At 33.3% G+C, this 27441-nt stretch overlaps 2 protein-coding genes across 2 annotated transcripts in view; one reads left to right on the forward strand and one right to left on the reverse strand.

The window, feature by feature from the left end:
* The window catches only part of LOC136984106 (homeobox protein unc-4 homolog), a 71868-nt gene extending 68087 nt beyond the window's left edge, over nt 1-3781 (forward strand). The window contains exon 3 of the mRNA XM_067281030.1: nt 2846-3781. Within this exon, the coding sequence (XP_067137131.1) occupies nt 2846-3547 (702 nt within the window). The 3' untranslated portion in view covers nt 3548-3781. The remainder of the gene's footprint in view (nt 1-2845) is intronic.
* Nucleotides 1-27441, reverse strand: part of LOC136984128 (dynein light chain roadblock-type 2-like) — a 221667-nt gene that overhangs the window by 100100 nt on the left and 94126 nt on the right. The window lies entirely within an intron of this gene.

A 27441-nucleotide genomic window follows, 5' to 3' on the forward strand; every position in this document is an offset into this window, starting at 1 on the left:
AGAGCCCACTATTAGTGCCTACTTAAGTACATAAAGCAACTTGGGGAGGACGAAGCCCAGCTTAAAAAGAAACATTTGGCATTTCCTATCGCAATCAGTTACTTTTATAACTTGGGATTCCGAACAGGTTCATTCTCTTTTTTCCCCCTCCCCCTACCTTTAACTTTTCCACAAATTTCAACTTGTTTTTATTATAATTCGACTTTAAAAATCTTCTCTTTTACTTTCTTTTATTACTCTTTCTCTGTATTATTTCGTAGTCTTATTTGCCTTTTCTCGTATTGGGGCGTGGATTTTTCGAGTTTGCAACGCTTTTAAAAAGAAGGATTGTAACGTCCAAGTCGGAGTTTCTAACTGTCGAAGCGGCCGATTGGATGCGGTAAGGAGAGAAAGAGCGACAGGTTGTTTAGATGGAGGGGGAGGGCGAGTTTTCCGGCGTGGTGGGGATCCGCACCCCGAAAGAGCAGCAACAATATCCTGTTTAAAATCCGAGCACAAGGGATTCGAGTCCAGAAACTTCGCTCAGATAGTCAGTGATCGAATTGGTATGTTGCAGTCTTCGATAACTCGCCGAGGGAAGAAGAAGTTTCTGAACTAATCGAAAATCTCATTCCTTTTTCCAACCGACTCCTAACTCTACAGATCAGCATTCCGTTTGACGTGGAATCTTTTCCTTTTCCTTATATATATATATATATATATATATATATTTCTTCTTCTTTTCCTCTAGAAAATATCGAATCGAGATTCGAATTTGAAATTGAAAGCGGTTCGTTGAAGTTGAAACTCCCTGGCCAGTTGCAGATATGGATTTTTTGGGTTTTTTATTTCTTTTCGGATGGAATGGAGAACTAAGAGGTTCTCAATTCGAGAAAACTTGAAGATGGTAATGGTGCATTTTCGATTTCGGTTTCTTTTTCGGTGAATGATAACGTCGTCTTAGTAAAAGATTGAGAGTTTTCTTTTATAAATATATATATAAAAATGCAATTTTTATGCTTCTATTACTGACTTTCTTCAAAATTTCATTTTAAACTTTCATTTAAAGCGTTAAATCTTCTATTTTCGTAGCCCGGAATCTAACTCCATCTCGACAAATTAAATGTATTTTTTTAATATTTTACTGGAATTATTTTGTTTCGAAATTACTCTATACTTAAATATCTGTGTCACTTTTTATGATTTTTAAAATAATTGCTTTACTGAATATAGAATTATTCATAGAATAACTTGTAGAAATTTACATACCGTGGCCCAGATAAGAGAAATTAAGGCCCGGTCGAGCGACGGACTTTAATTTAAAAATCGAAATTATTAATAGAATATCCGAATGTAATTTATTTCGAAATGTAGATGTACGTTTTAGATACGTGATTTATTAATATTCAATGGTTTAAATTTCAGATTTAGGAAGAGAAAAGTGAAACGATCGCGCAGCGCTTTACTTGCAGACGTCGAGTAATTAGTTGACGTAGGCCGTACTTAATAAACTGGTTGTAAATATAAGGAAAACGATGCTTATTATAAAATGCAGAAAGTAAGAAAATCTTGGGGTTCCCTACGCCTGTGATTACTAAGAAAGATCGCTATTTACGCCAGGTTGTAGCACGCTACTTTTCATTTCCTGCAGTATCGTGCCGGCAGACATGCAAATGAAGTTGGGGGCAGGTTACGTGACGAGGGGCTTCCGTGGGACTTCGTCGATCCCCCTTCTAACAAAGCCAGGTGTTCGGAACGCACGTACCACGTCCCTTTTGCTAAGTTTATTAATTACTTCGGGTACTAAGCAGGTCCGAGATACAACTTCATCCATCAGGATGGACACTCGAGGTGCGAGCGATGCTACGCCCCTTAGGGTAGAGCACGGAAGAGAAAATCTTTGTGTTTCTACATCCTCAGGGTTTATTTTCTAGCTACGAGCGGCGAGATGGAAACTGCGGCGTCGAGATTTATGACATTCGTAAGCGTGTCCAGTTAATTGGTTAAAGAATTTTGTTCAATAAAGAAGAGCTAATCACGTACGACGTATCCCTATAGGGTCTCGGGTGCCCTGCAGGATCAACCCTCTCACGCCACCATCATACATCATTCCATTTTGTCCGCCCGTTGTTTCTTATCTCTCTTACCTTTAGACGGCGTGATAGAGATGTTAGAACATGTTATTTATATAACGTCCCGGAGAGGGCACAGGTGTGGCATCCGAAAGACATCGTTTGCGCATGCGTAACGTCGCCATCTACCAGTCAATTAAAAGCAATCACGTAGACAACGGACGAAATTTGCCTTCGGTAAGGGCAACGTCCTACGCAATTCCTTCCTAGAATCCTTTTCTGAATTTACTTTCGTCGGTCGCCGTCCACCCCGCCGACTTTCGTACATTTGTCCGTGGCGCGTAACACTTTTTAAACTTTCGATCCGGTTCCCACAAATCCGTATGACAACGGCCGACAATTCGGCAACACGAGAAACCTCTTATTGAATTTTTATTCTATTGTTGCGCGATATTTCGTGCAGCCGGATGCATTATTTTCACCAGCTTTGTCGTACGATCATTAGTAGCTCTGGTATCGTAATGGTAGCCTGTATTGTCCCTCTTACACGTCCGATAAACGTTTTCTTTGTGTAATCAACCACTTTCCCCTGCGAAAAAATACACTTTCCGCGGGGTCTTTGACCTCTTAAACCCCGGGACGTGGCCTTAGAGGCGCGGGTAAACAATTATTGCGGCAGAAAAACCCGAAAACAGGCCCCGGTGCTGCCACCGAAGGGAAATTTTTTTTTGCAAAAATTGTTTGTCCGCGGGAGATTTCCAGGTATTAACGCAAACGAAATTTGTTTTTTTCAGGTCTGGTTCCAAAACCGTCGAGCAAAGTGGAGAAAGAGAGAGAACACCAAGAAAGGGCCAGGCCGTCCCGCTCACAACGCTCACCCTCAAACCTGCAGCGGTGATCCGATCCCCCCGGACGAGATAGAGAGGCGAGAGAAGGACAAACGAGAGAAGAAATTGAGAAAACAGCTGGAAAGACAAGCCAAGAGGCTACAACAAGCGAAAGTAAAACCGGGAGTCAACATGGCGAGTCTGACGGAATCAATTCACCAGACGCTTTCGGAAATCAGGACCGTTAATCGCAGTAAAGAAGCTAAAGAGCTGTTGGGTAACGACATATTCGAACTGTTGGAATCGCTGGGATTCGACGTCTGTGATATCGTCACCAAGGCCTCGACAGGTAACGAAGCATCCAACGAGAGTGACAGAAGCGTGGTGGCCAAACAGCAGAACACAAGTATGTCGCCCGCCGTGCTGCAGAAATCCAGTTCTTTCAGCATCGAAAACATCCTGGCCGACGATCGCATGGGAAGTCGCTCCAGACTGGGGGGTGGCCACTACGTCTACCCCATCACCCAACCCGTAGGTTTTCTGGTCAGAGTGGACGACTGCGACAGCGACTGTCAACCTGGAAGCGACAGTAGTGCACCCAGTAGTCCGGCAATGACACGTGACACCGAGACACCCAATTCCGAACCGGCCGGAGATCAGGACCCGTGATCCGCTCCTCTACCTTTATATATATTTATTAAGAAGAAGAACTGGAGTCGAACTTATTCTTTAAATAAAAAACAAAACACTCGACGTGTGATTTTTAGTTGAATCGTATCCGGTTTAGTTAGGTAGGGGAGGAGCTCTTAGTCCGCCCACCTTACCTTCTATACACTGTTCCTAGACTGGAATCTATGCTATAATTAAACGACGGAGACTCCTTTACGTCTTTGTATGCCTCGGACTTACGACCTGGAGCTGGCGCATATCCGTTACGCGCCACCTGCTAAAAATGGACACTCTTTCTCTCTATTCTATCTCTTAGTTCATCGAGTTGTTAATAGATGGCGCAACTTGTGAATGGAGAGTTGCCCAACATCTAACCTATAGCGAGGGACATAAGAAAAAAATGATAATGTCTATCTTAAATACACTAATCATGTACAAAGCATTCATAGATTGTCAATAGAATACGCTGTTGATCGTATTAAAAGGTTCCTATTGGAAACGTTTTGTCTAAGAATAAACCATTTCAAATTCTATCTCATCCCTCTGTTTTTATCCACAAAATACCCATTTTTAAACAATTTAATTCTCCAAGTACACGTAACGTTCCTTCAATAAATACACTTACAGTCGTTAAAGGTTCTTTCGTTTATTTCATTATAATTTACAAAATCAAATAAAATTAACCCCTCAAAATAAGAACTAAAAAATTCTTTCAAATTTGCATAGAAAACGATTTGTTTTAGTTAAAATTTGAGTAAAAATGAACCATTTTGAGCAGAAATCGAATGGAAAAGTGAGAAAATGACTGGATTTTTCACTTAAAAATCGAAGGAAAGTTACTTATATCTTGGCTAAAAACCTCTCTGTTGTCTTTATATTTCATTTTTAAAAATGGAGAGGAAACGACTTAAAAATTAGTGAAAAACGTGGGCTTTAGTTAAAAATTAAGTAGAGAAATGGAGTGGATGTTTTAGTCGGAAAGATCATTTATAAAAGCGACAGACGTCATACTTTTAAATCTCATTAATAATACATTAGTAAAGGGGGACGAATTGACATAATAATTAACCAATAAGAATAGAGTAAGTCTCTATTGGCTGTAGATATACACAGGTAAGCAAAGGGATAGCCAGTCAAACTGCACGCTAAGTCATTTCCTCTAGATGATTAGCGCTCTTCTAGGAAATGCTATTGTAAGAATAATTTTCTGCTTTTTTTAAATAACAAAATAAAGGACAACCCTTCTAATATGATAGATTGTTTAGAATTAATAATAAGCGGGAAAGACGTAAGATATCATTTATCAAAGGTCACCGTTTATATAAGTTGTATATACCCCCCTAATTAATTAATCAAAGAGAAAAGGAGACCCTTAAAAGAGTATATCTTGAGAGAATTGGGAGTTAAATCCTTAAGGATTTGCTAGTTTTTCTCGCTATCATTTTTATTAGCTAAGCTAAGTATCTCGGAAAGCAGGTGGGCATTATTTGTATTGCATCTATTTCCCAACAGTCTCTTTCGCCAGTGTTGTTCTTCCCCCGTTGCTTTTCCCCTTTTCCTGAAGAGATGGAGAAGATGCCAAGGTGAAAAGATCTCGGAGAAGGTCTCGATCTCTTTACGATCAACGAGAAACGATTCAATCAGCCAATCCGTAGGGGACTCCAAGCCAAGAAGGGAGTTAGTGAAGATACATTCATTATCATCAAATAGTCGTTAGGAAGGTTCTACCTGTCTCGATAGCTAAGTGGCCCTTGGCACATCCCTTTGGAACGTTAGATTAAATTTCGTTTTTCCCAAGACGTTCATTTCAAATCGGAGGTTTTTTTCTCCTCCTCACTTCCTTTTTTTTCCTCCTCCTCCTCCTCTTCTTCTTCTTCTTCTTCTTCTTCCACCGATAGGACCACTGAATTGTGATACTCTTCGGAGAAAATCTGCTCCAAATATCGCATACCTTTTCAATTCCCCCGCGGGCTTTTACTACGTTTTTGAAAGCAAAACTTCCAAAAATTACATTGGAGGAAATAGGATTCAAAAAGTCACACTTCCCTGCAATAAAGTTATACGCTTTCTCGATGTCGATGCTCCCAAAATGATGCTGCAAACTCTTAAACTCTTGGCCGAAAATCTCAATTTTACCTCCTTTTATTGTCGTTAAAATACGTTAAAAAGTGAAGAATTATTGTTATTTATTTAAAATATTTGAGTTTTTCAGATGTTATTTGAGATGTCGAAGAATTATCATCGCGCTTCGACCCTCCTACTTCACCTTTCAAAGAGCGTAACTTTTCGCTATTTCGATTTGAATTTTGCGTTTTCTTATATCATTTGTCTGAAAAATCCATAAAAGAAAGAAATTATAATCGTTATTTATATTAAATCTTTGCGTTTTTTAAAGTTATAACGGTTGAGAATGCTTGAAAAATTTATTTATTTTGCATATCCTCCATGAAGTTACTGACACTTTAACATTGAAAACATAAAATGATTTCTCGCTATGATCTTAAAATTTTCTTTATTTCTTATTGTATAAATTTAAAAAACCTTTAGAAGAAGAATTTTTATCATTTATTATCAAGTATTTTTTTAATATTTTGAAACCGAAAACATTGAAAAACTAATTAAATTCGCTACATGAAAACTCAGATTTTCTAATGAGAAAACCTAAAAGAACTCAAAAAGCTATAATTTTTATATTATTAAATAAGTAATTATTACACTTTTTACATTTTAAAAGCTTAATATACATTAAAAACACCGTAAAAAATTGTTATACGCCTTCGTTTTCGACGAAAACCTTAACGTTCTTAACACTACAAAAGACACCATTTCGTCGTCTAACACTGCAAAAATCTTACATTTTTTTAATTAATAAAATAAATAATTAACAATTGTAATCATTTCTTTAAAAATTTTTCCTGTTTCGAAGCCAGAAAAGTAAGAAAAACGTCGGTAGATAAAGCCACACGCGTTATCAATGCCAACACAACTGGTGTTGTTACCCATTAATAACAACACTTCCTATAGGTAATAAATAAGGTAAAGACCTATTTTTTTCCCTTCTGACAATAAAGTGATTTGATTCCGTTCCATAACTCAGCCATAAATTCAATCAGGTTAGACACAAGTTAGAAGCTTCTCCCCAGTGAGTCGTTGATTGTTGAACACTGTCATCCAGTTAGTGACATCGCAGCATTGACAAATGGATGAGTCTGGTCATTTCTAGACTGGGCTATTCTCGAACGCCATGTTTTTCTTCCTTCCCCCTATCCCTCTCTCTCTCTATATATATATATATAGATATTTTTTTCTGTCTCCGCATACATCTCCTATGGGACTGTACTCTGTCCAATCTATGTCAATACAGAGGAATAAAGAATGCGTAAATATTCTATGTTGTCAGTTGAATCGATTTGATGACAGCCTATAGGATAATACAACGACTTGTTCATCATCCTTTGAAGATTATATCTAGGTTGAATCGACAGCAGATCCATTAGGAATCTCTCTAACCTCATAATGCCATAAAATGTGAGGTCATTCGCAGTTATCTGCTTCGAAATCGTTTTGCTAGTTTTATTTCTAACACATTTTCTATGAGTTGCCCTTCTACTTCTCATCGCTTATGATCGTATGTCGCCGAATGGAATTGGATAACGACTGAATTTTAACACCCTTTATTTTAATAGCATTACGCTATTACGTCCGACATTTTTATTACGTAACATTAAGATATGCAAAAGATTCTCCCCCCTCTTCTCTCTTACTTCGAAAATTAGTCCGAAATTAACGTTTTTTTTTTAATTTGAAGCGTGTTTAAAGTTGTAACTCTCGCTTAAAAACGAGAGATTTTTCTATATAATCTCATTAAAATCATTAAATAAACATTAGAAATTTCTCTTTTTTAACATCTAAATTAGTCTAGTTACGAAGTTAAAACAATAATAATTTTATATATATAAAAAATATATATATATTAATTAAAAATTTTTAAAATATATACATTTTTTTCGTTGATTATAAACTGATAATGCGATAAGATCGTAGATGGAAAAATGAAAAAAAAAATGATCTTCCAACAACCGACTGTAAATCAATATTCGTTCTCTTTGAAGTTAGATGTTGGTGAAAAAAGCCGTTTTAATTTCTTCTTTCCAAAGAGGATCGAAATTCTATTATTTCGAACAGAGATCAAGTTAGCTCGATAGGAAACGAAGAAATAATTATGAAAGAAGATGTTCGAGTCTCGTGGGAAAAAAAGGAAGAGATCCAAGGATTTATTGAAACTCTACGCTTTAGATGACTTTTTTTTTCTTCTTCTTCTTTCCCCTCTTTCTACTAAAACTTCTCGACCAAATCTATTAGCGATATGCATTTAACTATCTTTCCTAACTAATTTCAACATCCAAAACTATTAAACTCCTCCGCATCCGTCATCCTTTCTGGTATACTTCATACAACTTTTACGAGTAAAATTAGTAATTTGGGACAAGAAAAATCATTATTTTCTATATAAAAAATATAATATTCATTGATATATTTTATATTAAAGCTATTTTCGTGCCATTTAATATCAAAAATAACGTTTTTTTTTTTTACAAGTTAAAGCGAGTTATCGTTACATCTCTCGCTAGTAAAAACGATGCTTTTTTAGAGTAATATCTTCCGATAAATTTACGTGGAATGTAATTAAAATACTTTAATCTTTTATTAAAAACATAAAAATTAATCTTTAACCATTAATATCGATGGGAAATTCTCGGAAAAATCGAATGGAATAAAGACGTATCGAGGAAGCCGGCTGAAAAATATCCGATTTTAAATTCAAATTTAATATAATCTATAAATATTTAATATTAAAAAATACATTTTTAGATATTAGAAAATTATCATAAAAGTTAAAATTTATATATATTAATAAGCTAAAAGTAACAGATGTTTTTTAAAAAAATAAAAAAATAAATTAAAACTATTATCTAAATATTCACTTCGGTAGTAGACTTTGAATTATTTATGTTCTCTTCCTTGATTTTTGTCAACCGAATGCAGATTTTAATATATTTTTTAGTAAATTTAGAAAGGTTTTAATAAATTAAGAGAAAAATCGAAGCTATTTTTAATTACATAAACGATTAAAAAAAAAAAAAATAGCTTAATGATTAGAGATGTATTATCTCATCAATTATCCGTCCGTCTTACTAAACTAATTTAATCATCTACTTAATAGAATTATCTTTAAAATATATATAATATAGGCTTTAATTGTGTTGCATAATTAACGGGAGTCTATAATTAGGAGGTTTAAAAAATCCATTTTTTATCTTAGTTATCATCAGAAATGTTAATGAAGGGCATAATTTAAATAATTATCATGCCGTGGAGTGAGAAAAAACGATCGTATCCATAATTATATCATCATTAAAGGAAGTTTAAGAGGGTGAAGATATTTTTGATATTAAATTAAATTCCCTTTTTTTTATTTTCTCGGCGGAATAAAATTTATCGAATTTTCGAAAAGAATACACAATTCTGAAGTCAATTCGATGCTTATCTATTTATAGCCTCTGGTAGGAGATAAGCGATTTAGAAATTATTCATTCTCCAATAACAGTATTTATTGATGTGAAACAAGGGATGCAGATGTGGCAGGCAGGGCGGCATCTTTCCTGTCAGTTGCATTGACCCTTAACGACCCAACACGTGGCATCCCAGATGAAATGGATTCAGGTATCGAATCCTGCACCCTGAGGAACCCTGCAGCGTTGGATGTGGCACCCCCAGGAGTTATCGGGATCGGTGATCGGTTTGGGGAAAAACCATTTGTTAGAGTAGACTAACAGGGACTCGCTGAAAGGGAGCCATTGTCCCTTATCTTCTCAATCCTTCTTTAGTCTCCGATAACAACCGACCTCATTCCATTCTAGAGATGAAGATCGGAACCGACACAGTCTTATCTACTAGGGACTTGATGACGTCATTGCCTCGACTAGACGATCGAGTAAAGCGGGGAGGGGGATGGAAATTTCATTGACTGCATCCGAGAGTCCCTATATGATGACGTCAACGATGTATGAACACCGCGGGCGTGACAATATCCCCTATGGAACTCTGTTAATGCACCAGAGCTTCTCGTCCGTGAGACGAAATTAATAGGGGCCCAACCTCCCCTCAGGCCGTAAAAATTAATGCGTTTTCTATCTTGTGTTAGAAGTTATTCCATTATTATGCTGTATAGAACAGCAGCTATCAATGCGGAGCATAGACTAAATGAAAACATTCCCCTGATACCGCGGCTCCTCCATTAGACTTTAGAAACATCGAAATTGTATATTTCTACCTCTATATATACAACCCCTACATCTAATATCAGATTGGATATAGTCAAATGAATTTCTTGTCATATTTTATTAAGAAAAAAACTTTTTGCTCCCGAAGAGTGTTCTTTGTCTCATAACGCCTTTGCCACGCAGTGAAGCATCGTATAAAATCTCGCTATTTTACTACAAATCTATTAAAAATTAAATAATTTAACTAAGTAAAAGACGTCTAAAGCCATCTCGAAGGTAAAGCGATATTAAAGACTCGGATTTATTTAAAAAATACACTTTATTCCCCATTTTTTTTATAGATAACTTCGCATCAAAAATTACAAAGATAATCTACTCTCATCTAAAAATCTAAATAATTTTTTCTTTAAAAATACAATTTCCATTCCCGGGCCGTTTGTTTTCCATAAAAAAAGTAAATTACAAATCGAGAAATCTTATGCAAAACTATATATTTTGTCAAATCTCAAAATCCAATGTCCGTCTGTGGCAAATGTCACTTCCCCATATATCAGTGATGGATGAGTACAATGTCCTGCTGTTTGGACGAAAGTCGATAAATATTCATAGAAACTTCTAGTCATAAAAAGTATATCTGTACCTTCCCACTGGATTAGTTTCCTACAATTTTCCTTGTACTCAATCACTGGAAATGATTATGAAAAGTTGCAATCTGCAGCAGGTAAAAGGAGAAAATGCGAGTTTCAGGTAACGTTGCATCTTTCTCTCTCTCTCTCTCTCTCTTTTTCTTCTTTATTTTTTTCCCTTCTCACAAATTATTTTAACTTCCAAACCTATGAATCGTATATTTTGTAAAATTTAAAAGTAGACGAAGAAGAATCGATTGTATAATTCATTTTTGAAGACTACAAAAGTTGTAAAAATTGATGGAGTATATATATCGAGTGTTGGCACAACACCAATAACAGTTTTTTGTCTGGACTAAAAATGAAAGATCTAATATTTACGTTGCAATTTCAAAATTCAAAAACTCCTACAATATCGAACATCGTGTATTTTTTAAAGGCAATGCGGGAAATATTTTCCCCATCTAGTTTCAAAGGTTGGAGAACGTCTCAGGGGAGTTCCTCTAGTTAGTTATATGCGACTGCAACTCAGCTTTGATTTTGCAGCTGGCGGAGAAAGACAAAAAAGAAGAAAAAATGTGGAAAAAAAATGTATTTCTGTAGATGCTTTAATTCCAAATATATCAATCCTTCGTGTTATAAACAATAAATGTAGGTTTTTAGCTTGTTTAAAACAGAAGTGGTAAGAGATGTTCGTCTCTCCCTCTCTCTCTCTCCAGCCGGATATTTGGTCATAAAAATTCATAGGTGTAAAATTAATACACCGGGCTACCCCACAGTGATTAATTTAAGAAATTCTGAAGAACGAACGACGGCTATAAAAATACGACGGAAGGATATTAGAGACCAACAAGTGTCAAAATCGTTCGGCTACCATCAAACGGGGCTAACAAGTGGGTACCTGACAAATCTTAGACAATATTTATTCATGAGTATCTGGTCAGAAAATCCTGCGATTGTCCTATTCCATGCATAAAACAACAACAATCACATCGATCTTTATACAAAGGCATTAACGTCACCGAAATGGCCAGTCAACCAACAGCCAGACAGACTAGATGGGGATTACCATTGCTATCGTAATCCGTGCAGAACTCTGCAAAGTGGATTGTCGCCCCGGACAAGGCAGAATTGACCGCTTTATGCCTTCTATTTATGCCCTGTCGAAACAAGACAACGGGATAGCAGATTGTTAGGGTCAGGATTTTCGATAATGCTTTACCAAAATCGTCATTTTCTTTTTTTCTATCCCGATAAAGGAAGGGTGTGTGTTGCGGGTTGAGGTTGTGTGACGTTTACAAGAATGACAATGTTGCCTACTAACCCGCTAACATTTTTTTTCCTTTTTAGATTAAAAATAATAAATTACAAATCGCATCTTTATTCGTCGACCTACGCCACCCATACGCATAAATCAATCTATTGTACTGTACTCTACGTATACCGTAACCAATTGGGATTCATGCATTAATTTAGGAACCTTGGCTTTGATTAACCACGCAGAATATACATCCACACATTTTGTATAAGATCAAACAGACATTTTACAGTGACAAATTCAAGTTTACACTTATAAAAATACTAGTTTTTATGTCGGAGCGTGTTATTGGGAGAACCGAATATACTTCGTGTATTTCTTTAGACATTAAACCAACCGTTTACGTGATAAATACAAAAAAAAAAATTCATTGTTTTTCATTTAAAAAAACATAAAAAATTACTTTTGAACGCGTAACGTACGCAACTTTCTAGCTAGTCAGCCATCGTCGTATTGGATTTATAGTGAGATGGGCTTATTTAAAAATAGTTTTTGTGAAGATAAGATGATAAAACTATAAAATCCATGTAATAGTTTGAATCAAACATTTCCACATCATAAATTTAGCAATAAATTCCCCTTAAAAGAGCAGAAGATGTCGTTACATGTGTACGCGTATTGACAACAAAGGATGAGGATGCTTTAGATTTCCTTCGAATTTAATTAAATAAGACATTTCTTATAATTTAATTTTAAAAATTTAATATAAGTTTTTCGTTTTTAATTATTTTTTAAAAAATGTTTCATATCGATTTTTAAAGGAAGAATTTTTCTATATTCAGGTCACCTCCTTTATGAATAAACAGCATTATCAATATCCAGCTCATTGATCATTAGAACCTATTTTCAAACTAATCACTCATAGGTCACGGGAAAACATGCTTAATGCCGTGAAAGGTCCTATCAAAACAAATTTATTATTCTCTATACACGAAGAATTTCATTATTTTCTTGGAATCTTATTCCCACATCAAAAATTCTTCTCGTTATGATTCATTCATTCATACTTATTTTATTATTACTATTTTTTTTCGGAATTTTTTCGAAGTTAGATGGAGATTTTCTTCCTTTTTTTTTTTTTCTTGAATATTGAACTAAAATATTCAGATAATATTTATAAATACATCTATCACATTAATGGAATATTTACCTTTACAGTTTGCCTTTCAAGTATACGTCTTATCTTTAATCATCTCTTTATACTTTAAAACAGCCAAGAAATTATTATTCTTTCGTCTTTTATTTATAAAATAATGCTTAAAATATCTATTATTTTAAAAATTATTTAGATCCGAACCCGTGTCCTTCGATAATACAGGTTCGGGTAGTTGGCTTATTGAGATGTCACCTAAAATCGTGGCTATTCTAAAGCTACAAACTGTATTTGGTCCGAACCCACGCCTTATCAAATAAGCTCCATTGTAAGTCGCGGTTGCTCGTCTTGGTGTCTTTAATTCGAAATTAAAACAGAAAAATTATATATATATATATATATTTTACGTGTTTAATATCGAACGGTCAATTATTAACGAAACACTTCAACTACACTTTATACAAGTAAAGGATTCGGGTTCCATTTTCAGAATATTTTACTGTTTAAAATAATTTCTTTTTATAGATAAAAATGCACGAAAGTTACCGGGAAAAATTGAATTTTTTTGTAATTTTTTTTTCTTTCTTCTTTTTTGACAAATTTGACATTCTGTTCTACTTCAAGTGCTTTCCGTGATGTCCCATTGTTTACATTGTTTATCCTGAGTTAATAACTGCATGACAAAATTCCCCGAATTTTAAATTTCAGGAAGTGACTTTTCGTTGTGATAAGAATATTAACAAGTCTCGAAAAAAAATAAAAATAAAACTGTTAGTGTTTAAACATTAAAACTTCCGATAAAAATAATATGCACTTCTTAGAATTTCCTCTTTGCGTGAATTATCTACAAAACACTACACTTTTTCCCCTCCCCACTGTTTTTAATAAAAGTAATATTGGGTAAGGTCCGAACCCTCGGCTTCAAGTAGCATTCATAGATTCATTCTAATACTTTCATAGATTATGTTGTTGAAAATTTCGGCATATTTCTACGTGACGAAAGGTTTGGGTTCGGTTCAAAACAGACACATTATTATTATTTTGAATGTATCTAGAGACAAAATGTAAGTTTATTTAGAGACATTTTGAGTTTTTAAACTCAGTCTTAGAGCCTCGAGCTTTGATACTTTTGCCTGAAAGCAACGAGGGTGGTTGTTGGTAGCGGGTTAGAACCCGACTAATGAACTGGCCACGGATTTTCTTCGCGTGTAGCACCTAAATAGGAGCCAGTTTTACATAGTTAAGTCCTCCCGAGGGTCGTACTTATCCCATCAATCCGAATCCAATAGACTTATCCTATATAAAAATGTCTGACTTGGAGCTGGATCCCCGAAATAAAATGTCACGTAATTTAATCATACTTTATACTTTAGTTTGGGTGATTAGAATATTCTAATCTCATCTTTATTAATAAAAGGCGTTACAGAAGGCGTGGGTTCGGTTCCGGATTGATTTTCTGTATACTTTATACTGTATTCATCCAGTATTTCCTGTGTCTTTGAGCTGTAAAATGTATATTGAAGAGAAATGGGATCCGAACCCAACTCGTACATTTTATAATTGAGTTGTATCGTATTTTTTTAAAATAATTATATATTTATATAATATTATAAAAAATAATAATAAATCAGTATAAAATGTTTTATTTTCAATCTAAAATTTAAAAAAGAAATTAAATTGAAAAAATACAAAAATCAATACAATTTGAAATAGTTTAAACGCTCGATTGAAGCATGAAACCTATTTATATAAGAATCGAGAAGAATGTCGTTATTTATATAATAAATAAAATAAAATAAAGACAAACAGGTTGTCATAATGGAAGTTTTCTTTCCTGGTAATTTGATAGGAAAATCAGAAACATGAAATTATTGTTAGTTATCTCATAGTTTTGCATGCATTGACGATACGTATACCATTATTAAGCTGTTGATTCGATCGTCATTGATTTGTACAATCTTCTGAACAAAGAAATGGCTCAGTGTTTAAGCAGAAAACGATGTCATTTAATTCTAATGAACCTATTAGTTTTGCTACGTGATTTCCGGTTGATTTTTAACCTTGCTCAACTGTGGATAATGTTGCTCCCACCCTCCCCGTGCAAACAGCGAATTTCAGACATATTTTAATATAAAATAATTTGGCTATTATCGTTTATTCTACAATTTAAAACTTTCCGTGAATTTTTGATACGAGCCAAACATGAAAGTCCATGCAATACGAAGAATTCTCTCGTGTTTTGGCGTGTTTTTTGGATACTCCCGATTTACTACTTTATTTACGGTTTAGGAAACACTTTCGTGTGTTTTAGACTTGTTTTAAACATCACAAGACCTTGAGACATTTCGAAGGATTTCAACGTTGTTTTCTTCAACGGTTCCTCGAAGTAGTTTAGCATATTTTTGGAAAAATTTTAAGCCAGGCAACGAACTTTAAATCATTCTGCCCTCATCCATATGCACAAAACACTCGACCACGGGCTTTAAAAAAATATGCTCAATCACGTAACTTCGGAGTTAAAAGGCGACACCGATCTAGAAACATTTGAAAAGTTAATTTAAATAATAAAATTTCTGAAGGTATATTTGAATTTCAACCATATTAAATATGAGGTGAGATATCCATCAACACCTGTCTCTTCCGTCTAAAAACTTACCCAAGGGTAAAACAAGGTGATATAAAGATATCAAAAAGGAAAAAAAATCAGTCGAAAGTCTTTCAACTATAATTACAGCACCAAGGGTGTCGGCACCTTCCCACGGTTAAGAAAGTGTCAACAAAAAGGTGCGTGCCTTGGGGCAAGATAAAGCTTTACTACCGACACCTGAACTGCAAAAAGGGGGGTCGGTTGTTAACGCCACGCCTTCTAACGTCTTATCTTTTGCACACAGAAGTTTGTGTATTCTATCCACAACACGCTCAGTACGGCTGAGTACACTTTTAACTGATAGTGACTCACTTAGTACTGGATAAGGTCATTGGGTGCATTCGGCTAATCTTACCTTCTACCACGCAATATAATGATTGAATGTATTGTTAGAAAAGATATCTTTGGACACAGGTCCTTGGGTACAATTACACTTTAATTTTATTTTATTTATGCTTTTATTTCAGTTAGATGCACTTTAAGTGGGAAAATCGAAATTCCACTAATTTATTTATTTATTTATTTTTATTTTTTAAATTTCTTTCAAGATTTAATTTAGTGTAATTATTTCAATTTTTTTTTCTTTAATTCAATTAAATTATTTAATTAATTTTCTTCTTCTTATTCTTCTGCATTTGCAACGTTTAATAATTAACTCTGGATATTAAAAAAAGTAATTTTTTTAAATAGAATTTTGGAATAATTTAAGCTATAAATAATTTTAAAAATGAATTTTTTACGGAAGAAGTTAAATAATTAAAAAAGAATATTAAAATTGATTAAAGACCATTTTTTATTTTATAATATAAAAAGTCGGAAATAATTAGAAAATTACTTTATAAAATATTAAAAATGGTAGTAAATTATGTCTAAATCATTAAAAAGTATTTAATTAAAAAGCATTTATAAATATTATATTAAATAAAAATAGATTTGGCAAGCTTCAACTGCCAGACCTAAATTCATTAATTGGATAATATTAAATGAATACGGGTCAAATCATAGATATTTGTACGAGGTCACGTCCTTATTAGACCCGCCACGTCTTCGAATTTCCTGTTAAGTTCCATAGAAATTCAGCAAAACGGACCAATGAGACGAGGGAGGACGAATTCGAGCGTGCATGACGTCACGTCACGAGGAAAAAAAAAATACATAAAGAGGATGATGATGAATGTGATGATAAGCAGGAAAATGTTATTATGTTTGGCTGAGTGCATCTCGCAATACCAAATGTCTTAGTTTTGCTTTTAACTCGTCATCGAATCAGACAACGATATCGTGCATTAACCAATCCCCATCTTTTATCTTCATTCTCAATGCTTGTCAATCATCGTACGATGATCATAAATGGATCTCGGCTGCATAAACATCCTATTCTAGGGTCATTGATCGACAAACCCGGATTTTTATCCTTATTATTATTTAATCATTTTGATTCGAATGGAATAAAATAATATATTTTTAATAAATGAGAATTAATAGTTTCAAATTGTCGTAATTCTATACGATTCTTTAAAATTTAAAGCGAATTCCATAGGTTTTTTTTTTGATGTGGGTCCGAAACTGTGGTAATCTTAACCCGAACTCGTCATCGTTACGTTATGAATCCTAAGAGTGGTCAATTTTGATAGAATATGCCACGACTAGCGTATGATTTCAATGGTTAAGAGACGTGCCTTCGGGACTCGTAATTGATTTACGATTTTTAAAAGTTACTTAAGAGTTTAAAAAACTATTAATTTGAATCTTTGATATCTTTTTTAAAATAAAAATTCACAGAATAACACGGTGCTTCCAGCATAATTTTACTAACTAGCAATGACTTTTTATCACTTCTGATAATCTCTCTAGTTAACGGTTTTCTAAGGAACTTTCTTTCTATATTAAACAGTTCTGCTTGCTTTCATATCCATCGAGTGGAACTAGAAATTATTGTCCATCAGTCAAAATTTTATATTTTCACCTATCACAGCTCTTACTTTTAGAAACCGACGATGAAATCAAGCAAAGATACTGGCGAAGAAAGGCGCGAAGAGACGTAAGTTATTGACATTTTTAAGTATAAATCTCTGGATCCATAAACGAAATAACTTTAAAAATATCTTCTTTGAGATAATAATTATGTTTAAATCTTTAGTTAATTGCAATTAAATAATGGTAGATAGTTAAAATTTTAGAACGAAAGCCATTATATGCTTTAATTATACGCTGTTGCTCCTTGCACTCTACATAGATTTATAAAGGGAAGCAAAAAAAAAAAAAAAAAAACACCATGTAAAAGGTGAACTGTACGTAAGGATCAGAGGCAAACAACAAATCGAAAAGAGAAAGAAAGAATTAAAAAAAAAAAGAAAGCCAAGAGGGGTCAGTAAAAGGATAATAGGAATAAGAACACGAGTTGGTAACAAGCATTGCCAAGGGGCATTTTTAAAGCTTGGTATTAAAAAAGACAGCATTCTTAGTCTTGTATGAACGAGGTGTGCCCCAAGTGGCCAACAAGTCATTTGTCATGTCCACTGACTTAGACGGGAAAGGACAGAAGGCAATTTCGGACGGAATCGGTGTTGGAGGAAAGAAGTACGCCCACCCTCCACGCTTAGGATGCCACGTTCTCTCACGTTCGAAAATCATTTCGGCAGGCGTGATCAACTTCCTTTTTTGTAGATTTATCTCGATCATGAAGACTCTTTACATCCTTTGCTCAAACATTCCTAATCGTTTCGCTTCCAAATAGTCTGTCTCTCCTGCACTTTTAGAATTGAATAACCAAGTAAAAAACTGCTCACTTTACTTATAAAACGTAATAAATTCACTTTAAAACGATGCTAATCCTATATTTTAGAAGAATACGCTTTTAAAAAGCCCCATTCTAACCATGCGGTAGAAGTAGGCCTTTAGAAAATATCGATCTTTTCCATGTAGGCCTGTTAAAATATAATTTAAAAATTAATTTAAAATATAACAAAAGCGATTCTAATTATACTCGTGTCTAAATTCTCTTTAATTCAATAATATTAACACCACTCGGGCATTTATTATCTCTACCAATAGAGGCCTATAGGTAAAATTATTATTTTCGCTTACTGTATTGATAATTACGATTAAATTTAATATAAAAGATGTAAATGTATGATTTCAATAATGAATAAACTTAATTTAAACTAATTATGTTACGTCGTTTACAGTTTTCTCTATCATTTTGAGTAGACTTTCACAATAACTCTCAGAGGAGTAGTCTATCTCTATAGCTTATACGGGATCATTTTGTATAAATGTAGGATTTGTATATAGTAAACGGAATCTACATTAGTTAAATTTATAAAGTCCCGTCTAGAGAATAACGAAAAAAGCCCTGTTTATAGCATTTTTCTCGGAGTTAAGTCGAGTCGACTTTGTATAGATCAAAGCGGACACATCGGCGAATTAAGAAAGGGCTATAATGATCTACCCGCTTTTAGAAAGTAAGGATACATTAGTTGGTTGTCTTCCCAAGGGAAAATAAAGGCGCACGGATAGAAAGAGCAAAAAAAGGGGGAGGATATATAAAGCCGGTTTCATATAGGGCCTACAGTAAGAGGAGGAGACTAAGTTCATTAATCTTAAACTTCTGTTGTTATCGTTTGAGATGTTTATTAACAGTTATTTTTTCTTTTATAAAAGTTATTTCGTACGGAATTAAGTTGGTTACTCAATTCCAAGTTTGGAGTAACGGGGAGCAGCGGTAGGTAGATACAAACCTGCAGTAACGCAGCATGACAGAAGGACATAGAAACGTCCCCATTACCCGTTTCGTATGCTTAACTGAGTAGAGATGAGGGGTTTTGTTTACATAAAATAAGAGGGAGTGGATGTTGAGCTAAGCAAGCGATCTCTTCCGTTGATTGTCTTCTTTTTTTTGCAATTTCACGGAGCAGGTGCAGTTAATAATGTCTCCATTTAATAGAAGTCGTCTACTACTGACAATGGGATCTTACACTCTGCAGATGCACTTCCCCCGTTGTATTTTTTTTTTTTTTTTTGTATTTTTTCTGCAATGGTCTATCGTTTCACAATAAAATTACGACTAGAAAGATCCGTGTTCCATTTTAGATTCGAGTTTTATAAATGACTTTTGTAGACGAAAGAATGGCAAGAAGGTCGATTCGACCTCTTTGTTTTCTAAGTAAAACACTAAAAAAATAACGCTACGAAGTAAACGAATGGAATTTTTATTATTAATTTTTTTAATTTAAAGTAATTTAAAGGGAGATTGATGGAAAGTAAAACAATCGGTTAGTTATTCTTAATAAAAATTATTTTTGAAAATAAATTTGAGGCGAAAAATGCTGGAAGAATTAAATTATGTAAGAGGGGCGAATTGAAAAATGGCAACATTTTCGTATTGTTAATTAATTTCTCATCTGCAGCGAGTCAGTCAATAGCAAGTAATTAATTTTTAAGTCAAGAGAAGGAGAAGTCGAGAGCGATCCCTTCTAGAGGCTTGCCCTCGGGATAGTTTTGCCATCGTCGTGGTGCTAGTACCATCGACGAAGTAAGGCCCAGAACGTAGAAAAACCCCATTACAGACGATTGTCTAGCAGCATAACGGATCACCAGCTGTCCAGATGGGAACTCTGCGCGTTTATTTCTATCCAGCGATAATGGAAAAACTGGGGAAAAGAAGCGCAGGGGGGTGCGACGTTGCTGATGAAGACGTCTGTTTCATCTGCCAAGGTGTGGAAGGACCAGGTGAAAGGTGCTGGCGATATAACGATTTCTCACCCGTCCGAAGACTCGGGTCGTGATCTCTAACAGAATAACTAAAGCTGGTTTTTATATAGCGAGCCAGGAATTGAAATTGGGCAAAAGATATGGCTCTGCCTTATCTGGGCTTTGATTAATTGAAGTTGTTCCACCATCTATTTGTAACGCCGGCAAAATGATTAAGAACCTTGACTTTCCCATTTTGTTTTGTATTAAAGGGACGGGTTTCACTTTTAATCAGTTAGGTAATTAAAGGATGGAGATAGATGGTTGCTTTGTCCAATATCTTTCGTTGCTTTTCTATTCATTGAATGAAGTCAATCATTTACCATATTCCTACCAACAAAACCTTCATTTTCCGCTTTAACCTCTACAAATCTCTCCTAATATAAATACTAATTTAACATCGTTTCTTATAATTTTTCCAAGAAAAAATAAAGACACACCGTATAAATTTTCATATTTTTTATTCAAAAAATGTTGTTTGCAGCGAAAAACGTCAAATCTATCGGGACAACACGCTAAACATAGTGTTAAAGTTCTCCGATAATTTAAAAATATAACTTAAACATCGTTTATTAAGCATAAAACATACGTAAAAAGAACCTAAGTAGATGTGATTGAGAACGAATAATATAGATTAAAACCTATTTAAAAACGATATTTTAAGAAATATCACTCAAATTTATGAATAATTTAACATAAAATTTAATATTTTAAATAAAAAATAATATAAATATCAATTAACGGGTGTCAAACGTACAGTATTAAACCCAGTAAACAACTAAAATTCAAACATAAGTATGAATAATATTTTAAGTTTTATCATTAAAAATCAACGAAGAAATAGAAAATTTTTAATAAAAAATTAATATATTACAGAAAAAATATAACAAATATATGTTAATTTACGTAAAATAGGCAAAGAAAGTGCGTACAGAAAACGTATTTAGGTAAGAACAACAAAAATTCAGACACATCTAACAAGGACAGTTTAAAAAAATACGACTAAAATTTATGAAGAATTTGAAAATATATTAATAAAAATTTAATATTTTTAAAAGAAAAATAACATAAATATCATTTACTAGACGTAAAAAGCATTAAAAAAAAGGAAGAATAATATGGGAAAGGTCTTGATTGCGTATAGCGCCCGAACTAGGAATGCAAATGATAAGGTGGAGTCACGCGTTTCTTCTATCCAATAGCGTGTCGTCGAACGAATAGACAGGTCCCACCCACGTGTAATGTGCCAATCAATCAAGTGAATTGTCCATACTTATCGTCCAGACTAATAAATATGTGGTCAATTAATGGACCATGAATTTTTTCCTAAATATATTTATTTTTTTATCATTTGAATACTTAATAATTTTTTATATTTTGTTATTAATGCAATTATAACTATAACAATGATTTCTTTTGATATATATATATATATATTTTTCCTTTGTTCTTTGAGCTTGCTTACAGGGCCCTGTGGCATCGAAAACTTCCTCCCTCTCTCGCACACACACACACACAACACACCAAACACTTACTTTAACAAATCGAAACGAGAAACATTATCGATTTTTCACTTTCGACAAAATGGAAGATATTTTTTAAATTTTATATGAGGTGGGAGAATTGGTTTCTTCTCTAAATTTTACTTAATAATACCGTCGTTTTTAAACGTTTCTTACTTGTAGATTTTCGTAATTTATATAATATTTAAATCTCTTCTTTTTTTTTTATATTGTTATAAATAAATAAAGCTGAATTTTCGTTCGATTTTTTTGCCAATTTTAAGCGATGCTCTACGATAGACGGGTTGATATTAATTACGATAAACTACAGGTATTTACAACGTTATATATTTAAATTTATTAATACTTTTTGCATTTATTTTATCTATTATTAAATATCAAAACCGGTTAATCTAAGAAATATGCTATAAAATTGACTGATACTTTCACACACACGTTATTCTAGATGTAATGTCTCCAACTAGTAGATCGAGTACTACGTACGAATATTCTTTAATATCGACTTAATTTGCCATTATATATATATCAATTTAAGTATCGTAAGTAATTATAAATTCGAATTCCGTATCGTTTCTTACTTCGTTATAACTTATTAAATGTTTTTCTTGTCAAAGAAAAAGAATAAATTGAAGCAAATGAAATTTTAAAGAATTTTTGCTGGACAACCAACAATAAATCATATTGAAGTATATCTGAAGAATTCTTAGAAAAAAAAAAAAAACGTCGTGGAATGAATAAAGGATGATGTAGCAGTTGACTATCCTACGAACTAATGGGGGAATGAATCGTGAGCATCCTAACAAGAGATGGAGTAGTTTTCATAAGCTGTGTGTTGCTTTGTTTAGGAGCCTATTCTAAAACAACTAGTTGAAAAAAACTCGTGACAGCGAAACTACCTTCAATTTTAAGCTTTAATTTAATGGTTTCTCTAGTTAGAAATGGTTAAAACATTAATTATTTGTGATATAAACGTCGAATAAAATTGTAGGCTATATGGAGTTGTTTGAGAGTCGATTCTAAAAAATTTCGGTTTGAAAAACTCTTAATAACAATATTCTGTTCGATTTTAAGCTTTATTTTAATTATTTAATTCATTAAAACATATAAAATTTGCATTTGTATCATTAAAAATCTACCTAAGACTTTAGTGTTACGTGAAGTTCTTTTGTTATTATTCTTTGATAATTTTTGGTTTTATAACTTAATTTAGTGTATAAAATAATTAAAAACGGTTTTAAAATAAAATAAATACGGTTTTTACGCGTATAAATATCTTTTAGTTGGGTTATAATTAATTAATTTTATGTCGAAATAGCATTTTAACTACCGTTCGTCTCGGCATTTTAAGTGTTATTTCGACATAATACGGTTTATTAATTATAGATTTATAAACATTTCGACATAAATATTTAAATTTAAATTATATAAATTATTTAATACTTTTTAAATTTATTATTTGTATTAATTTAACAGTAATTTATATGTAAAATATATAAATATTGTTTATTGCGACGGGAACTGATCTATATTTAAAGTGTATTATTTGAGTTGCGGATATAAAAATAATTATAAAATTTTATTCAAATTTAAAAACTTTTTAACCATAAAATTATTTAATTTTAAGTTTAAATTCGTCGATTTTCTCTCGAGATCGATCCTCGGATCACAAAATACTTCGATAAACAGGCCAACATTTTGTTGTTGTAAACGTGATTTATGGTTGTTTACAATCGGATAAAAACAATATCAGGTAACAAAATAATATTTTTATTGATTCGGATAAATCTTCTTACCATTTTAACATCGTTAAATCATTAAAAACTGCTTAACATATTTATTTAAAATTGATTTAAACTCGTTAAATATATGAAATCGCTATAAATTAAGTTCAGTTTTTAAAACGATTTTAGTGATTTTTTTAGATTTTTTTAAATACAAATTAAGGGATATTCGGGGAAATTTAGTACTTAAATAACGAATAATGATAAATTTAGACCTAAATATTTAAAATTGAGATCCAATATTGGGACTAAATATAATAAATGAATTTTATGATAAAATCTAGTTTAAAATATCAAATTTTAGATTTAAAATAGATATTTATTTATTTACCAGTAAATTTTATACTTAAATTTTAGAATATAAAATCAAATTTAAGACACCATTAATAAGCAAACCACCACGTTAAAACAAAGAATGACAGCCAAATTTCACAAGTAAAAACATTGTAAACTAATACAGAAAACTTATTTTACATTTAAAATCGACATTAATAAACAAATTTTATACCTAAAAATGTTACTTAAAATCAAATTTTAAACCTAATATAAAGATTAATAAGAAAAATCCAAATCCGAAACGAAGCTTAATGGTATAATTTTAGACCCAAAATTCAGATTAATAAGAAAATTTAGACTCAAAATATTGCTTAAAAATCGAATCTTAAGCTTGGTTTATAGAATTAGAAAGGAAAATTCGCATGTTAAATAACGAACAACAGTGAAATTTAAGACCGAATATCAGCGACTTTCAGTTACATCCCACATTGTAAAACGCACCTCTACACGACATCAATAGGTTCGAATATTTACAAAACAAAATAATAAAAAATGTATATACAGTAATATAAAAGTATAACAAATAACGATCGCTAAAGCGTGAACTATTATATTTTTCAAAGGGAGTTCGAATCGAAAACAATAACTCAACAGCGAGAACAGAGAAAGAAAGAAGAAGAAGAAGAAAAGAAACGGAAAAAGGAAATACGGTTTTTTTTACCGAAGACAATCAATTATGTTGCAGGCACCAAAAAATTTTTCGTTTCTGGCTACAACGTATTGATAGACAATTGAAAGCGGGTTGAAGATTGAGTTTTAAGCAAAGAACAGTACACTTTGCAACCCGCCTACGAACTGCTGTTGCGGATTATACACGACATCAACGTCGACACGACATGTATCGTGACAGCAACGTTTCGATCTGTCGTTTCAGAACTGCAAAAGCGATTTTTTTGAACTTTCTTGTATCTTCTAGAAAAGTTTATCGATTTCACAAAGGACCTGTCATGTGCGTGATTTTCATTCTTTAACAAAACTCCCGGAGAAGAATGGATCTCGCCAACTTATACGGATGAAAAAGTGAAAAAAGATGTAATCGGACCGCTTCTTCTTCTTCATTTTTTTGAATATTTTCATCTAAAAAAAAAAGTCTACACGACTAAAGCGTTAGATCAAACTAATACTACCTTTAAGCTACTATACGGAATTGTTTCGGTATCAATTCGAAACACTTTCTTTATAATTAAATTCTGGAACAAACATGGCGGAATCTTAATTAGATCTCTAGGAAAAAAAACAATTTTCTATTACACAACTTAGTTACGTTGTTAATAATAGGTTTTACCTTATTTAGTTTTCAAACGGGTATTAAAATAGTCGACATACTTTTGTGTATTATAATAATTGACAATGGAACAAAGAAAAAAAAACACTTTCAAAAAACATCTATTGATATATACTGCGCTACCGAGTGTTATTATTGTTAATTTGTTGCCTTTTTTTCTAGTCTTACACTTAAATAAGACGGTGCATGTGCCTCCAGGCTTACATTTCGTCATTTCGTGCATCAATATTTAATTTAAGAGCCACTCGCCAAGTTTTAATTACCTATTAATAAAAAATTATGACAACGAAATAAGTTGGCGTTTGTAATTTTAACAACGGTAATGATGATCTTTTTATTTTCGTCAGTGGCTAAATACTCTTTAAAATTTTATTTCGTATATTAATTAGAATAAAGAAAATATTTTAAAGAAATTAAGCGGAAGACCACCCAACGAGCTTTAACAATTTTCTTAGTTCCTCATTCCGGTAGCATTTTGGAAGTAAAAATGTCTGCCTTTTTCGCGCTGCTTAACTTATGTCATCTGTTGCAATTTGTAGAAGAGCGGGGTGGAAGTATCCAAGGTTGTATCGAGTATAGAAGTCTGTAGGACCAGCCACCTGATAACAATGATTAGAGGATGCGCTCAGCTTAGAATTACCATCATTAGAGGATAGACGGTTGGGCTCCCCGCCGCTCATCCAAGGTAAACATTACATATGGTAATTCGACGGATTGTCGTTTAATAGGCCTTTTGCTTGTTTACTTTGACTCCCCAACCTCTTTAATAAATACGTAGCTATAATGCTACTAAGGGGGATGCTTACCGATATCCCCCGAGGCCCCGCAAAATGACATCATCATTCATGGTACCTCCCAGGCCAAGATATTTTCTCCCGATCACCTGTACTTAGTCGAGGCTATCCATCAACTTCCTTACGTCTACGCCATGTTTATTAATACTTTCCGGACGAATTGGTCGTCCGAGGAGCTATATGAGAAAACGCAGAAAAGAAAGAAGAAGCCCGATTTCTCACGCTCCATTAAAACCACGTAAAGTGCGAGAGATAAGATAATTTACGAGTGTTGTAAAGGTTGGGGGTTTGGTACCAAATCGAATTTTCGTTCGGGTTCTAAAGATAAATGAGACACAAAACGGGATTAAGTTGTTTGGTCGATAAGATGTGACGAAGTGAAGAAAAGCACCGGACGATTAGTAAGTGGACAAGATAGCGAGCGCGCCTCCCTGTGGTCTGGATTCGTCGTTATCGACTATTAAGTTTTGAAGTCACGGCTCTCCTCCCTACGCATCGCTGTCCTTTCTGGTGATTTATAGGAAGACGGCACGGCACCCAGTTAATTTAGTCATCGAAAAGAAGGACGATTAGCAAAGCTCCTTAAATCGCATTAAAACATCATTAGGCAGTGCGACAGTACCTAGGGTCGTCGACTATCAATTCTCTATCAATTCCTTAGACGAAAAGGACAAAACGGATGTTTGCCCGTAAGAGATTACTAGGGGCTTTGCACAACGATTGCCCATTAGTTACAAACGATGTCTTATCTTGATTCTGTACTTAACATTCTTTTAATATGTCACCTCGTTCGCGATACTGTAAATTGTACGATATGGATGCGGTTCCGCATCCCTTTTAATGTTGCTCCTCTTCTCGTCTACCTTACCGGACTCCAATAACTTTTCTAATATTTTAAATTATATCGCCTTTACCACAATATTTTTAATTCTTCCCTCTCCCACCGCCCCAAACCTTCTAAATGTCCGCTGTATCCTCGCATTTTTCAAACTTGTAATTTAGCTCTCAAACACGCTTTTCGTATAGAAAATTACGTATTTACAAACGTAAAATCTTTTATTTTCAATTTATAAAATGACTTAAACCTCGAATTTAAATCGTGTAAGGTTCTGGCCATATGGATTCAGTTAATCATAGATATCGGCAATGAATATCGAGTATACTCGCAATATCACAAAAATGAAACCCACCCATATATAAAAGCCGACATTAAAGGTTTTAATTTAATTAAAATTAAATTTCTAAATTAGTAGCCTATATTATATAACTTAAAATTTATTTTTATATTAACATAAGCTTGTAGGTCTATAAAAAATATTATTAAACGACTTTTTCTCATGCTATAGTTGCATAATATAAACAAATATTTAAAAACGTGACAAATTCTTAACTTTATGAAGTTAGTTTGTGAAGATTCTAACTAATTTATTAATGTTAAATAGAGAACGAACAAAC

This window comes from Centruroides vittatus, unplaced genomic scaffold (assembly GCF_030686945.1).
Source record: "Centruroides vittatus isolate TY-2023 unplaced genomic scaffold, ASM3068694v2 contig_904, whole genome shotgun sequence".
Lineage (NCBI taxonomy): Eukaryota > Metazoa > Arthropoda > Arachnida > Scorpiones > Buthidae > Centruroides > Centruroides vittatus.